At 60.1% G+C, this 15,828-nt stretch overlaps 1 protein-coding gene across 3 annotated transcripts in view; it reads left to right on the forward strand.

Moving 5' to 3' along the window:
- The first annotated feature begins 9,859 nt into the window (after window positions 1–9,859).
- Window positions 9,860–15,828, forward strand: part of OSBPL5 (oxysterol binding protein like 5) — a 75,643-nt gene continuing 69,674 nt past the window's right edge. The window contains exon 1 of one of the 3 annotated variants that reach the window (XM_081280805.1): window positions 9,860–9,971. In XM_081280805.1, the coding sequence (XP_081136931.1) occupies window positions 9,957–9,971 (15 nt within the window). In that variant the 5' untranslated portion in view covers window positions 9,860–9,956. The remainder of the gene's footprint in view (window positions 9,972–15,828) is intronic. The other 2 variants (XM_081280804.1, XM_081280802.1) reach the window with 2 other exon arrangements.

The raw sequence follows: 15,828 nt of genomic DNA on the forward strand, positions 1-15,828 counted from the left end.
GAAAAAAAAAAATAAATTTCTTTCTTGTTCTCTTCACGCTCTGCCACTCTGTTATCGCAGGTACCTGCGCTGCCTTTGAGTTGCTGGATAAAGTTGTGCTTTCCTCATTAGAGAAACCACGTGTTACTCTCTGTGGGGAACTTGGAGAGGTTCAAACATGGACAGAAGGAAACTCAGCTGCAGCCCCCACCCAGAGAAAGTCCCCCTGCAGGATTCTTGCCTTTCATAAGTCCACCCAGAACTGGGGCGACTGCCTGGAGTCTGGGGTCACCCAGCTCTGTTGGTCTGGTGGGCTGGGGCGGGGGAGGCCCCCCAGCGTGGGGAGGCCGGGAAGGGTGTGAACAGCCTCCCTCCGTCCAACACTTCACCATCGACCCCAAGAGGGAGCATGGCTCCTCCCCAGACGTCCTGGGGATGGGATAAGAGTAGGGGGCAGCTTCCAAGGTGGGGTGCCCCAGGGTCAGTCCCATGCGTTCAGTCCAGGAATTAGCTGCAGGGCCCTCTGGGGTTGTCCATCTGTGTGCCCAGAGGACAGGTGGGCAGCCCAGCAGCTGGCTGTGTCTGGGGCTCATGATAAATAGCCCTGTCTAGACAGAGGGGACACACAGGGGCTGTGGCTCCCAGAGCCTGCTGCTGGGGCACGGGGACACCAGCCCAGGCCCAGAGAGAAGCGGCCACGCCCCTGGTCCTAAAAAACTCACCAGCAGCTGTGGGCTGGGGCTGTCCCTGGATGGTCTGTCTAGGAAGTGAGAGCGTCCTGGCTCTGGCTGCAGTGCCCAGCTCCTGCCTGCTGGCGTCTCTCTGGCCAGGTGACCTCCAGTGAGTCACCTGACTGCTCAGATGCAGACGGAGAAGGAAAACAGAAAACTTCCTTGCCCTGATGAAGTGGGGCGGCCTCACAGGGCGGCCAGGCCTCACCTCAAGGTCAAGGGCACTGCCCCTCCCTCCTGGCAGAGCAGCAGGTGCCTCCCCCTGCCTGACCCTGGCCCGCCCAGGTGCTGCCGGCTGGTGCCCCTGCCCTTGGCCTCATCTGCCCTGCTTTGTGTCTGGGGCTCTGGCAGTGGGCACCCTGTCCTCCACCCCCCCATGCCTGCCTGCCCTGTCTGAGCACCAAGGTCACCACCATGTCCCAGCAGCTCCCGCCCAAAGGCACCGCCAAACTCGGACACAACACTTAGTCTTGTGTTGTCCTCCCTAGAGGACTGGCTCCCCGAGGGCACCGAGCCACCGCCAAGTCACCCCTCTCTCCTGGGCCTGGGAAGAGGGGCTACAGAGGTACCCAGCCCATGGACGGACAGGTGGACAGCTGGGTGCATGGGCGATGGGTGAAGGACAGGGCAGAGTGAGTCACTGGTCCCACCAACTGCAGTGCAGCAGGGGATGTGGACAGGCTGGTCCTCAAGTCTGGAAGCTTCCAGAACAGCCCACACCTGGCCAAGGTCAGACAGCGCAGCCCGGCCACCCAAGCTGCTCTGTGCAGGACCCTGGATTGGAGCTGGGGTGTATCCCTGCCGCGGTTCCCATCCCCAAGGAGATGTCTGGAGAAGGGTCAGGCACACTAACAAGGACGGTGTGAAGCTCAGGCGACGTTAGTCCCCACGTGCCCTTGATAATCCCAGTTTGTGACTGTGGCCCTGGCCTCCTTTTTACTGGCAAGAGTTCTGGTCTGGATGTTAAATCATGTGGTCACCCTAACATTAGGGGAGTCCAAAGGAGGGTCCCATGTCCCACTGAGGAAGCAGGGGAGGCTTCCTGGAGGAAGAGGCTTGGGAAGGCCGTGTGGGGCCAGGAGGAGAGAGGGCCGTCCCCGGCACAGCAGGTGGGTCTCCCAGCAGCCTGGACGGGAGTGGGGGCCCTTCCGCAGGTGCCTGAGCAGAGGCTGAAGCAGCCCCTCGGGCAGCAGAGGGACCCGTGGCTCAGGGCCCAGTGAGGGAGACCTGGACACACCTGTGGAGAACTGAGAGTTTGAGGATATCCAGGTCTCCGACTGGCGAGGGGCCGCGTCCCTCCACTTCCTCTGGGCCTGCCTGCTGTCCACCGTCTGTCCTCCACGGTTTTCGGTACAGGTATCTTGTACATTTCTTGTAAAATTTACTCCTCAGGAATTCTGGGTGTCTCAGGACTGTGTAAAGGGATTTTCCGTTTCATTTCCTAATGACCTGGACCTGTGGGTGGCTTACTGGTTTTTGTGTTGATGTGACAGCCATCCTTCCGACTTGTGACATTTGCTGATCAGTTCTAGTTAAGCCAGCGCTCTTCACCAGGTGTCTGGGCCTGGAGGGTTAGTGTAAGAGTTTAAGGTTCTACTTCTATTTTTTTTCTCCCTCTCTCATTTTTTTCTTTTTGGTACCAGGGATTGAACCCAGGGGTGCTTAACTACCGAGCCCCAGCCCAGCCCTTTTTTGTATTTTATTTAGAGACAGGGTCTCCCTGAGTGGCTTAGGGCCTCACTAAGTTGCTGAGGCTGGCTTTGAACTGGCCACCCTCCTGCCTCAGCCTCCCGAGCGGCTGGGATCACAGGGGTGGCCACCGCGCCGACTCAGGTCCTATTTCTCAACACACAGGACTGCTCAGGTTCCTTTTCTGTGTCACTTGCAGCAAGTCTTTGCCCCCGAGGAGTCTGTCCATGTCCTCAGAGCTTGAGTCTGCTGGCATGAAGTGGTATCCGGAGTCCCCGCGAGGCTCCTGTGCCTGTCGAATCTGACTGCTGCTCCGTTTTCCTGGGCGTGTAGGCGGCGGGGGCGCCCTCTCCTGGGCTTGTGAGGCTTGGTTGGGGCTCGCAGTCGTTCAGAGAGCCAGCTTTTACTTGTTGATCTTTCTGGGCTGACTTCTGTTTTCTCTGATTTCTGCTCATCCTTATCACACCTTTCCTTCTACCTAGGAAGCTTTAATTTGCTCTCTAACGTGAGTAGCTTACGTAACTTCCCTTGACTCTTAAGGGGGACTGAGCAAGGCCTTCCAAAGACACCCAGGTTGTCTGTAATGTGCGCATGCTCCCCAGGAACACAGACAGCCGGAGTCGCTTCTAAAAAGTCATACAAACACATGATGCCAAGACCACGCACTTCAGAGTCAAAGATACAAACATGCTGAATGGGCCAAGATGTAAGATGATAGACCCCATGAATGATAGCCAGGGAGGTTATGCCCAGGAGGACCTGAGCTGGGCCCGGGGCCTGGAGTCATGGGCTGCCCCAGGCCGGGTCCTTGCCAGAGGTGGAAGGAAATCAGAGTGGGCGACAGGACGTGTGGGGATGAAGAGCTTCAGTGGTGATGGGAGAAGGGCCCACAGACCAGGAGGGGAAGCAGCCCCTGGAGCCGGAAACAGCCAAAGACAGTGCTCCCCGGGCCTCCAGAGGGGTGCGGCTGCCAACACCCTGGCCCGGAGAGACTGAGTCCAGACTGGTGGCCCTGGAAGTGCTCAATGGTAAGCCTGTGCTGCCTGGAGCCCCTCAGTTTGTGGTCCTTTGTTACAGCAGCTACGGGAAACTCATACAGATGGTGTCCCGGCTTCTGCCTGTTTTTGTATGCTCCCCTGTGACTTCACACACCCGTGTTTTATTTCTTCCAGGGTTTGCGGCTATCTAACAGCAGGAGGGTCCATCTGATATCAGCTGCTCTGCCATTACCAGACTCAGAGAGGGACAGTAACAATTCTGAACTTCACAGCACCTGGATCCCAAGGGCCCATGCAGCCTGGGCCTGCCTTACAGGTGTGTGTGGATCAAGTGAGGTCATCCACCGAGAGTGCCATGTAAGGTCTGCATGAGCCGAGCCGACAGGATGCTAGAGTGTCCAGAGAATCAGAAAGGCCGTGAGCGAGGCCCAAGATGCACAGTGGGTCCACAGAACTCATGCAAAGTGAGTTTGGGTGCCTTGGGCAGGCTGCTACCAAATGCCCTCGTCTCCCGTCCCCTCACCTGTCAGTCAGAGCCTCCTCCCCAAGAAGCCTCTGCCTCACCCGCGGAGGTGACGTTTTCCTTCTGTGGGTGCCAGTCCACGAGCACACTCCTGGGCAGGAGGGAGAAAGGCCAGGCCTGGAAGAAACCTGCCCAAGGCCCAGGGAGGCCCCACAGCTGCACTGTCCTCCCTGTGCCCCAACCTGGCGTCCTACCTGCTGACCTTTTCCAGCCAGAACTCCCCATCTGTCCACAAGTGACTACCGTGCTCCCGCCTCAGCACAGGGCAGGGGGCTTGGGGAAGAGACCCCACTCCTCCAACCCACCGATGGAGATGCCGAGGGTCTTCACCCTCGGGGCACTGGGCATCTCCAGCAGCATCAGAGAGGCCGCTCTTGACAGGAGAGCTCAGCAGACCTCAGAGGAAGGGCAGGTCCTCTGGGGTGACCTCCTGGCCAGGCCCAAACCCACAGGGTCTGCAGACATGCATCTTTGTTGGCATCTGGCTGCAATCAAAATATTTCTGAACAGTTGGTAGCCCTGAACAAAGGGGATTTCACATAAAATCCAGGTGCCTGGTCTCCCCCAAATGTCAGAAGCTGCCAACCTGTCCCACATCATCACCTGGCCACGTGGGAGGGGCTGGAGGGGCGGGTCCTCAGGCGTGCATGTCCCCTCACCCCGCCACACCCTCTCCACTGCCGGCCAGGGTCTGGGTCTGTCACTGCACAGCACCGTCATCTTCTAGGTGGAAGAGAAAAGCGAGGTTTTGCTCCAGCTTTTTGTGAACAGGGGAAACAAGAGCAGGAGCCTGTGTCTCGGGAAGAGCGGCCCTCTATTCTTTGTGGATATGATGACGTCCTTCGTGTTTGAGATGCAAGCAAATGCGTCTGCACCCACATCCCCGCCAGGGTGGGGCCCCGGCAGGTCCTGCAGAGGTCACACAGCTGGACTGGAGGATGGACAGAGCAGAGTGAAGCTCCGCCGCGGGGAACCAGCGCCGCGTCCCGGGGCCTTTTCCGACAGGCGTGGAGCCCCATGCCCCGGGCTCTGATGGGACCTGCAGCACCCAGGAGCCCAGAGGCTCGGCCTGTTGGAGATGGGCCCCTAGCCCTGCCCCCCAGACAAACACCTGGGCCTTCCGGTGGGGGACTGCAGGGGGCCCGGGCAGGACTAATGGCCAGGAGTCCATTGTGGGACACTGAGCAAGGCCATTGGGCAACCTCCGGAGGCGAGCCAGGCCCAGCTCGCCAGGAGCGCGGCAGGCAGGTGGAGCCCTCCCCTCTGGAGCCAGCGAGGGTCTGGCAAGGCTGCCTCCTCCTTAGCACCTCATTACGAGGCTGCTCAAGGGCACAGGGAGGGGCCAATTCCCCTCAAAGAAGCCTTTCTGAAGCAGACTTGGGGGGCTACTCCTCACCCCCAATGTTGCCTCCACTGCCTCTCATAGGCTCTGAAATTCACCATCAGCATCACACCTGCAGAACCAGAGAGGGACATGCAGAGTGGAGATCTGCTGGGCCAGCGCCAGCCAGAAAGCAAAGGCAGGAAGAGAAGCGCTTTCACCCCAGCTGCTGTGTAGTGGTGGTGGAACCAGAGGACCCCGGAGAACACAGTGATTCAGCCACAGGCAAGGGCCCTGCACGGCACCCATTTATCACATCAATATCACCACCACTGTGATCGCCATCACCACCACCACCAGCATCTCCATCATCACCATCATCAGCATCCCCATCATCACCACCACGACCACTACCACCATCAGCATTATCATCACCACCCTCACCATCACTATCACCATCATCACCATCACCATGACCACCACCACCACCACCATCATCATCATCACTATCACCAGCCACCATCATCATCTTCTCCATCACCACCACCATCACCATCACTATCCCCATCATCACCACCACCACCATCACCATCACTATCCCCATCATCACCACCACCACCATCACCATCACTATCCCCATCATCATCACCACCACCACCATCATTATCACCATCATCACCACCACCACCACCACCATCATCATCATCACTATCACCAGCCACCATCATCATCTTCTCCATCACCACCACCATCACCATCATTATCACCATCATCACCACCACCACCATCACCATCACTATCTCCATCATCACCACCACCACCATCATCATCATCACTATCACCAGCCACCATCATCATCTTCTCCATCACCACCACCATCACCATCATTATCCCCATCATCACCACCACCACCATCACCATCACTATCCCCATCATCACCACCACCACCATCACCATCACTATCACCATCATCACCACCACCACCACCATCATTATCACCATCATCACCACCACCACCACCACCATCATCATCATCACTATCACCAGCCACCATCATCATCTTCTCCATCACCACCACCATCACCATCATTATCACCATCATCACCACCACCACCATCACCATCACTATCTCCATCATCACCACCACCACCATCATCATCATCACTATCACCAGCCACCATCATCATCTTCTCCATCACCACCACCATCACCATCATTATCCCCATCATCACCACCACCACCATCACCATCACTATCCCCATCATCACCACCACCACCATCACCATCACTATCCCCATCATCACCACCACCACCACCATCATTATCACTATCACCAGCCACCATCATCATCTTCTCCATCACCACAACCATCACCATCACTATCACCATCATCACCATCACCACCACCATCACTATCCCCACCATCACCACCACCACCATCACCATCACTATCATCATCACCACCACCACCCTCACCATCACTATCACCATCATCACCACTACCACCACCACCATCACTATCACCATCATCACCACCACCACCACCATCATTATCACCACCACCCTCACCATCACTATCACCATCATCACCACCACCCTCACCATCACTATCACCATCATCACCACCACCACCACCATCACCATTATCACAGCCACCATCATCATTCTCCATCACCACCATCACCATCACTATCCCCACCATCATCATCACCACCATCAACATCACCATTACCATTTCTTAAAAATATTTTTTATTTGTTGATAGAACCTTATTTTATTTATTTATATGCAGTGCTGAGAATCAAACCGAGTGCCTCATACACGCCAGGCACATGCGTCACCAATGAGCCACAACCCCAGCCCCACCATTACCATCATTACCACCACCATCACCACCATTACCATAACGATTGTCACTATCATCACCATCGCCATCACCCATATCATCGCCACCATCAACACCGTCTCCACCATCACCATCATCACTGTCATCCACATACTGTCTGCCCAGGAAGAAGGTACGTAGAAGGAAGGGGCCATACGTCCTCCAGCTCCTCACCTCACTTCACAGCCTTCTCTAAACCCAGTGACCTCCCTTAACCTCAGTGTCCCCTCAGCCACATATGAGCAGGAGCCTCCTCCACTGGGCAGGGCTCCAGGTTCTCCAGATTCAGCTACAGCCATCTCTGAATCACGTGCTGACATCAGCCTCCTCAGCAGCTATGCTCATGGTTTGCAGGAGCCACGTTTCCAACCTGGCACCATCAATATCAGACAGACATGGTGGGAGAGGGGCAAGGATAAGAAGGAGGGGCTGGGGGGCAATAGGAAGAGGGAGTGAGGAATGGAAGAGGGAAGGGAGTGGGGGTGGGAGGAGGAGGAGGAGAGCCTGGAGAGGAGGTGGAGAGGCTAAGAGAGGCAGGGAGGTTGGGGTGCCTGAAGATAGATGGGCTGCACTCTTGGCTCAGACTCACAAGTTCCCTGGCAAATGAGAACTTCCCAAGTCATGCCCAGCTAGATTGGGGGCTCCTGCCAAACCCTGTGGTTCTGCGAAGCAGGCTTTATGCTCTCTGCCAGACAGAATAAAATGGCTGCCCTTCTTAATAAAAGGAAGCCGAGATGACAATGAGCCTCCGCGAGTCTTCCCTGAGCGTAGACTGGCAGTCCTCTGTTCCTCTACAAATGGAAGGCCTCCTGCTGTCCACCTGACCAATATGGGGATAGCAGAGGGCCCAACTCCACTCTGGGGAGCTCCCCAAACTCCCAATGCCTGGGCAGCCACTCTGTGGAGTAGTGTCCCAGGGCCTGCCTCCAAGGTGTAGGGAGCAAGTCCCCACGGGTGCTTTGTGGGGCAGCTGAGCTGCGCTTGTCCACAGGACATGGTGGGTGCCCCCCAGCCAGCCATCTTGCTTCCTCGTCTGTGGGTGGATGGCCAAGTGCCCCCCATTCTGTAGCATTCTGGACATCTGGAAGGTTCCATCTGGCCCCTCTCCATGGTGCTCAGGGCTGCTGTCCTGTTGGCACCCTCTATTGGGTCAGACGAGATGGAAGATGGCCAGGACCTACGGGGCATTCTTGGCCCCTGGATGCCTAGATTGCCAAGAGCCCCCAAGATGGACCAGAGGACATCTTATACCCACTCCTCATGTCTTGCCCACCACGGAGCAGCCTCCTTCTGCAGAGCTGCCCCTCAAGGCCCACGTGGGATAGCAGGCTAGCCATCCTGAGCATGCTTTGTCAGTGATCCAGGGCAAGCCAGGGAGCCTCATGGACACTCTGCCTCCACCTCTGTAGATGGAAGAGGCCACCTTCTGGAAGGGTCCCTGAGTGGGCCAAATGAGGGGAAGAGCATGGCACTGTGCATCGATTGAGCACTTACTGCATGCCATGAACTCCAGTCCACTTCCTTGTGGAAATCACCCCCCGGACCCCCTGAGGAGGATAAACTGAGACACAGAGTCCCCCACCCGCAGTGCTCTGTCCAGAGGTGCCAGTGGTTGTCCACGCCCAGGCTAAGGCCTCCGTGGTCTTCTGTTTCCTTTTCAAAGGGACAAGTTTGGGCAAAGGAGTGGCCCCAGCCTCATGTTTATAAGAATGTGCTGGGCAGAGGGGCCAGGGCAGGGCCAGCCACCCAGGTGGTCACTCTGAGCTGCTCTCTGCAGCCTGGGGTCTTTTGACCATGGCCAATCTCCTGGGTGCTGCAAGGTTTGCCGCCCAGGAATTGTCCTGGCCCCGCCCCACACTAGCACAGGGAGGCAGAGATGCCCACGTCAGAGGGCCAGGGTCAGCTCTGCTGACACATTCTGGAGAGGCACTGAAGTCATTGTCCAGCTGCTTTCCTGGAAACTGCCCATAAGAAGCCTTTGGGGCGACCTACGTGTGGAGGATCTAGAGCCTCTTGACCCAGCTCTGCAGCCCTTCCCTCTCCCTATAGGACTGGGCTGGGCTGGGCTGAGCAGGGCACAGCTGGGCTGGGCTGGGCTGGGCTGGGCACAGCTGGGCTGCACTGGGCTGCGCTGAGCTGGGCATCGTGCTGGGAGGGAGCTGGGTGCTCAGGCTTTGGGAATAACACTAGAAAGGGCCAGAATTCCTTGTGCCCCTACCTTACTGTGTGACATTAGGCATGCTGACCCTATGTGTGCCTCAGGCTTTGCCTACCTGTCCCTGAAGAGAAAGGCCACCAAAGGCCATGGGAAGCCTGGCAGGAGGGTCTTATGTTTAATGGTGGACTGTGTGCCTCCCCCTGCAGGCCCCAGATACACCCGCTGCAGAGGAAGCAGCTGCTCCTGGTGTTAGGTAACACGCCAGACTGCACGGCTCCCCACCCCAGCTCCCCACCGCAGCCCTGCCTGCAACCAGTCTGCCTGGTGCCCTGGAGGCTGCTGCAGTCGTTGTCCGCCTGGAGGGGAAAGCTGGCCCCAGAAATGGCACGTGTAGGGATGCTAGTCTCTGAGACCCTCTGAGAGCTACCGTCTCATGCAGGGAGACCCCTCAGCCCTGGCTGTGGGGTTCCTGCCACACCTGCGGTGGCCAGGACGGCTGTTACTCCATCAGGACCAGCCCAGCGGGTCCCATTACAAAGCGTCCGCCAGGGGGCGGGGCGGCCGGGTCCCTGCCATTGGCTGAGGGTCCGCTGGGCGGGCACAGCCCACTGGGGCCGGCAGAGCTGAGCGAGTTCTGGAGGACCAGCCTGGAGGAGGGAGCCCGCCGCCCTCATGCCCTGCTGCACGGTGAGTACCGCCGGGCAGCCCGGCCCCGCCCGTGTTGGAGCTCCCACCTGCCTGGGATGAGGGTCCCCTCGGAGGCCACACTGCGGGCGTAGCTCTCTCGGGCCACTGTGGACACTGGACCTGAGGTCTGGAACCACGTGGGGAAGGGGCGGGGCTTGCCCTGGGGGTGGCAGCCCCTCCCGCCAGCCTTTGCTGTTCCCTGCTGACTTCAGAATTCCCTGGGGGTACACCTGGCCCTGGGGCCAGGGTGCTGCCCTGCGCTCCAGCTCCCGGCAGGCGCTGGCAGGCGGCTGGGAGCATGCAGCAGGTCCCGGGCCAGATGCTGCATTGCACCCACAGCCCGGCCCCCCTCCCTCCTCCAGGCGGCTCCTGCCACCTCGGCCAGCACCCTGCCAGGTGGTGAGGGGCCCCTGCAGCCCTCCAGGGTTGGCTAGGGACCCAGGGTGTAGAGCTCGCTGCACCGGGTCCCTGCTGAAGCGTCTCTGTGCCGTCTGCGTCTGACTTCCCTACTTGCTCTCAGCGGCTCTTTGAGAGAGGCTTCAAAGGGGCTATTTCTAAATCCCTGACCTGCTACTGCTGGCAGATGAGGAGGAATTAGAGGGTGGTCAGGTGGTCAAGAGGCATCTCCACAGGCCTGAACTGGCTGAGAACGTGGCCAGACTCTTAGTGCAGACAGCGGCCCTGGGTGCACACCAGGGTCAGCAGGGCCAGCTTCCCAGACCCTGAGGCTGGCCAGGGCCTCTAAGCAGAACTGACCGGCTCAGACACCCCTGAGGGAGGGCTCCTGACCCTGCTGCCCAGAGCCTTGGGCTGTGTGGGCAGGACAGTGGCACTTCTGACTCAGGCTCCTGAGAAAGGCCCAGCCTGGCTCCAGGGTTTCCCCAAAGGGCACGTGGGGGGCACGTGAGGGCCAGCGAGGTTGGCCTCCTGCTGCCTGTCATGTGAGGGGAGCTGGGGCCACCTAGCGTGCGGGGAAAGGGCAGGCCAGGTGGGTCCCCCCGCTGCCTCCTGCAGAGTGCCTGGCTTTTCCTGGATTCTGCTTCTTCCCCTGTCCGAGGGATCTGCGTAGTGGTGCCCACTGAAAAGCACCATGGGTGCTGGCAAAGGCCGAGGCGGTCACCTCAGGTGACCACAGGCCAGGGCAGCAGCCACTGCTGGCTCCCCACTGGCATTTATGTAACACGCCCTGCCGACTCGTCCTCACAGACGCCCCGCCTGGCTTGTCGGGGTCACGGTGTTTTCCCTCCTGCTGTTGGTCCTGGTGCCAGGGGAGGGCCCAGCAAATGGGCAGGAGCTTGGCTAGCAGGTGCAGCTCTGTGGAGGGGCATTTCCGGGGGTCCTGGAGGAGAGACCCGATGCCTCCTCCAGGCAGTCCCCCTGCAGAGCTGAGACAGGACAGCACAGGGACAAGGCACCCAGCACTGGCCAAGCACCAAGGGGGGAGCCTAAGGAGCTGGTGTGGTCCTGGCTGTGTGGCCGCAGAGGAGCATGGAGACTCCCTGAGCCTCAGTCTCCTTATCTGCAAAGTGGAAGAAGGGCCCACACTGGACTCCAGGCCCCAGCTGCCCCTCTGGCTGGCCCTGCTCGTTCTCTGCCCTCCCTCACTGCTCGTGTGAGCAGGAGACAGTGGGAAGCAGCAGCCAGTGGAATGGGGCTCCTTGCTCTTGAGGCGTGAGGACAGGGGGGCCCCCAAAGCCTGAGCCCTGTGGTTGGCTACATGAAACCCAATTGCCTTGGACTGGGCACCAGTCCGGGATCAGGCCACCACCCATTCTGGGAAGATGGAAGAACTAGCAGGTCACGTGTCACCACTGGGGACCCCCAGTTCCTAAGGTGTGGCTGAGTCTCAAGCTGAGAACATGGGGTCCCCTGGGTCCCTGCTGTCCTCTGCCCCAAGGCCCCTGGTAGGGTCTGTCTGGGAGATGCTGGGCAGCCTGGGGTCATGCCGGGGCCCTGCTGGGTCTCTGCCCACTATCCCACTTTCTCCCTGTGTGCCCGCTGCGGGCAGCCCCAGCCAGGTCACAGTGAGGCTGCCGTTCCTACTCTCTGTCCCCACGGCAGAGAAGCCTGCTCCTGGGCCTGCACCCCCCGGGTCCTCAGAGAGCAAGGAGCCCCATTCCACTGGCCGCTGCTCCCCACTGTCTCCTGTTCACATGAGCAGCGAGGGCAGAGAACGAGCAGGACCAGCCAGAGGGGAGCTGGAGCCCAAGGGACAGCCGCCTGCCCCTGCCTCCTGCCCCTTCAGTCCTCCCAGGAGCCTGAGGAGGCCCCCGGTGGAAGGCGGGCAGTGCCTTGGGGTGACAGGTGGGCAGGGTCCAAGCACCGTGGACCTGTACCGTGGTCTGTGACCCCGTGTGTACCCCTGGCCCGGGGACCTCTCCAGTCTCCTTGAAGACCCCCTCTGGCCCCTGGGTCCTGGCTTTGCCAGTTCCCAGCAGGCTTGCAGGGTCCGGTGAGTCCCAACAGGTGGGGCCAGTGAGAGCCAGCAGCCTGTGCTGGCACAGCCGCCATCAGCCCCGCACACGGTCATGAGTGACAAACGTGTGTGTAGGTGCTGTGGAGCCCGGTCAGACCCAGCCACTAAGGGGACAGGCCTCGTGGGGAGGCACAGTGGGATGAGGGTCGTGCTCTGGGGACCTGGGCACCCTGGTGTTTCCCACTACATGTCCCTGGGCGGGCACTTGTGGTCCTTCTCGGCCTTGTTTTCCTGTGTGTGGGATGACAGTAACTGTGGTCACCTGTTTGTGTGAGAATCACGCTGCCGTGGTCGGGGGTACCAGTGTCCGTCACCGTAACCAGGTATCACTGGACCTGTGTTAGTTTCAATTCTGCATTTTCTACTCGTCACTGGGAGCCCACAGATGAAGTCTCAGGTGCTCTGGTGGTTCTCAAAACACGTGTGGACCCAAGACACATGCTCATGGGACCTGGCAGAAAAATGTCCCTGGACTCCTGGACAGAGGCCCAGGTAGAGCCAGGCCCACCCCGCCTACCCTGCTTATGTCAGAGACATCCCACAAAAACACAGCTGCTCACGGGGGGCTCTCCAGGGGCCCCACCCCCTGGGCTGTGCCCGGGCTGCTATCCCCAAGGGGTGGGATCTGCCAAGTCTTGTAGTGACCAGCTCTGGGTCTGAGTTGGTGGGATACCCAGATGCCAGCAGAGGTGACACCCAGGCATCCCCAAAGGCACTTTGTGGTCCACAGAAGAGGGGGACATCCGTTCTGCTTATCCCCCACTCTTGTCCCTGTGCCCTGTAGGGCCCCTGTTGGGCCCGATCCCTGTTTCTGCTGGCCAGGGAGGACCTGCTGTGCTGTCCCGCGGAGACCTGGCTCGCAGTCCTCCGGTTCCTCGACATCTCCTTTGCCTCTGACCGGCTCCTGGCCTTGGCCACACAGAGAGGAGGTGAGCAGGGAGTAGCAACTAGGCCAAGCAGAATCTGAAATCCTGAGTGTGGCTGCCCAGCAGTCTGTGGTGATGGCCGGGCAGGGGCTCCGGGAGCAGGCAGGAGCAGGAGTATAGGTGCAGCTGGGCCAGCGTGCGCTGGGAGAGCAGGGCTCGTGCAGGAGGGGAAATAGGGGGGGCTGGGCAGCGCCCAGGCACTGCCTCCCTTCATCAAGGGACCACCTCATGCCCCAGAGTCTGCACCACGCAGTGGGATGCCCCAGCTGCCTCATGGACCCCCGCACATGGGTGGACAAGGCTGAGCCCCCCCACCTGCCTCCTCCTCCTTGCATGCCCCAGGGTGGGGCTGGGGCAGGGACAAAGACACCGCAGCTTGCCAGCCAGAGGAGGCTGCAGGGTGCCAGGGTGACCCTGAGACTCAGGACACATCCTGGGTCACCTTCTGGGCCTTGCTTCTGCAGGTGAACTCCACCTCCTGGCAGGCTGGCTGAGTCAGAGCCAGCCCTGGGGAGGGCTGTCCTTGGCTGGCTGCAGCTCGTCCCTGTCACCTGAACACCGTCTCTTCAGACCCCTGCCTGGGGGAGGCCATGGCCCCAGCTCCCATCGGCCAGGGCCTCCGGTCTCCTCTCAGCTCTGCCTCCAGGGGCTGTCCCAGTCATTCAAGGAGGGGCAAAGCTGTTGCCCCCCAAGGGACAGAGAGCAGGGAGGGGCTGCTGCCCGGGGTCTCCAGGCCCCACCCTCATTTTTGCCATCTGCCCACCGAGTGGCAGCCCGGAGGAGGGTCCCTTTCTGCCATGGTCAGCATGGGCAGAGCTCCCCAGGCTCCATGGCCTGGCTCCCAGCAGCCTGGAGGTAACACTGGGCCTGGCCAGCCGTGGGCCCCCAAGCCAAGGGTCAGCAGCTTCCTCCGCCAGGCCTGGCCCCAGCACTGGTGCCTGCGGCTGACCACGTCCAGTGCCCTTGTCTGGGTGCAGAGCGGAGTGGGCTTCCTGGCACTGACCCCTGTCCAGCCGCTGGCTCAGTGACAGCTTGCCCCTCCCAATCCCTAGGCCTCCACCTGTGAGAGGGCTTGGCTAGTAGAGAGGGGGCAGCCACAGGAAGGGGCCACGGAGCCTGTTGGCTGCTCTCCAGCAGCAGTGCCCTTCGCCCTTGGACACCTGCTCTCCGCCCATCAGCCCTCCCAGGCCCCAGGCTCTTGACCCAGCCTCGGGCACCTCCGGCTTTACTCAGCCACCGTAAGGTCTGTGCCCTCATCTCCTGAGCCGCGCGACTCACCCCACAGCTCGCAGCTTCAACAACTGAAGGAGGCAAGGCCTCAGCTCCAGTACCCGCTCCCTCCGAGGCTGCAGGCTGGCCACCCCTGGGGCTTCCCCAAGCTCCTCTTCAGGTGACCCTCACCAGTGTGAGTCTGTGTCCGAACTTCCCTGTCCAGAAAGAGGCCAGTCGTGTTGGGTTGGGGCCCCCACGGGGACGCCATCTCACCTCTCACCAGATGGCCCAGTTTGCAAGCTCAGCCCACAACCTAGGAACCCAGCCCAGTGCAGCCAGCCACAGGGGCCCTGGCGGCACCTGCCTGCATTGACATGGGGGTCCACCTGGAAGGATGAAAAGGCCAGGCTGGACCCAGTCCATTGGCTTCCAGATGGATTCACCTGGGGCCACCTTGGGGACTTTCCAGCCTGCCACCCTGCAGGTATGGGCTGCCCTTGGCTCAACTGTCCTTGGGGCACCCCTGGAGCAAGAGCAGTGAGGCCCACAGGGCGGACGCCAGCCCCGGTCCTGGGTAGACTGGACGGCTCCCTGCCGACTATCCTTCTGGCTCTGTCCCGTGGCCAGCACAGGGACTCGAGGGGCGAGGAAGGCTGGACAGGAGTGGGGTCTGGCCAGCAGACGGCCACTCAGCCTCACACCTCACCCCAGAGCGTAGACTTGAGGAGACTGAAATTTCCACTCAAGGAGCCCAGGCCTGTCCAGGGTGGGAGGCAGAGGACCCACGCCAGCTGCCGCCCACAGGTGAGCAGGGCCAGCAGGTGTGCAGGAGGTGACATCCCCTGCTAGCCGCTGCTCACACACCAACAGGGAGACTTAAGGCTGGGACCCTCTGAGAAGCCTCGGGCTCCAGCCCCTGAGGAGCCCAGCAGGTGCGGGTTTCCGTCTCCTCCCCAGAGCAATGTCCCTTGCTCCCGGTAGGGGTCAGTGTGGGGTAAGTACGCACAAGACTCTGAGGAGACTCAAGATAAACCCCTGCAGCCAGGAGAGTAGCCACCTGCCCAGTCCCTCTTTCTTTCCTTCCTGTTTGCCAGGAAGGATCCACGGGAGCATGGAGATTAAGGGTCGCCCTGGCCAGAAATTGCTGGAGAGTGCCCAGGTCCAGTGGGAAAGGGGCCCAGTGGGAAGAGGGGGCTGACGTGGGCTGGAGTCCCTTGAGGTCGCCCCTTCGCCTACGCGGTGT

Source organism: Spermophilus citellus (assembly GCF_964194105.1).
Source record: "Spermophilus citellus genome assembly, chromosome: 2".
Classification (NCBI taxonomy): domain Eukaryota; kingdom Metazoa; phylum Chordata; class Mammalia; order Rodentia; family Sciuridae; genus Spermophilus; species Spermophilus citellus.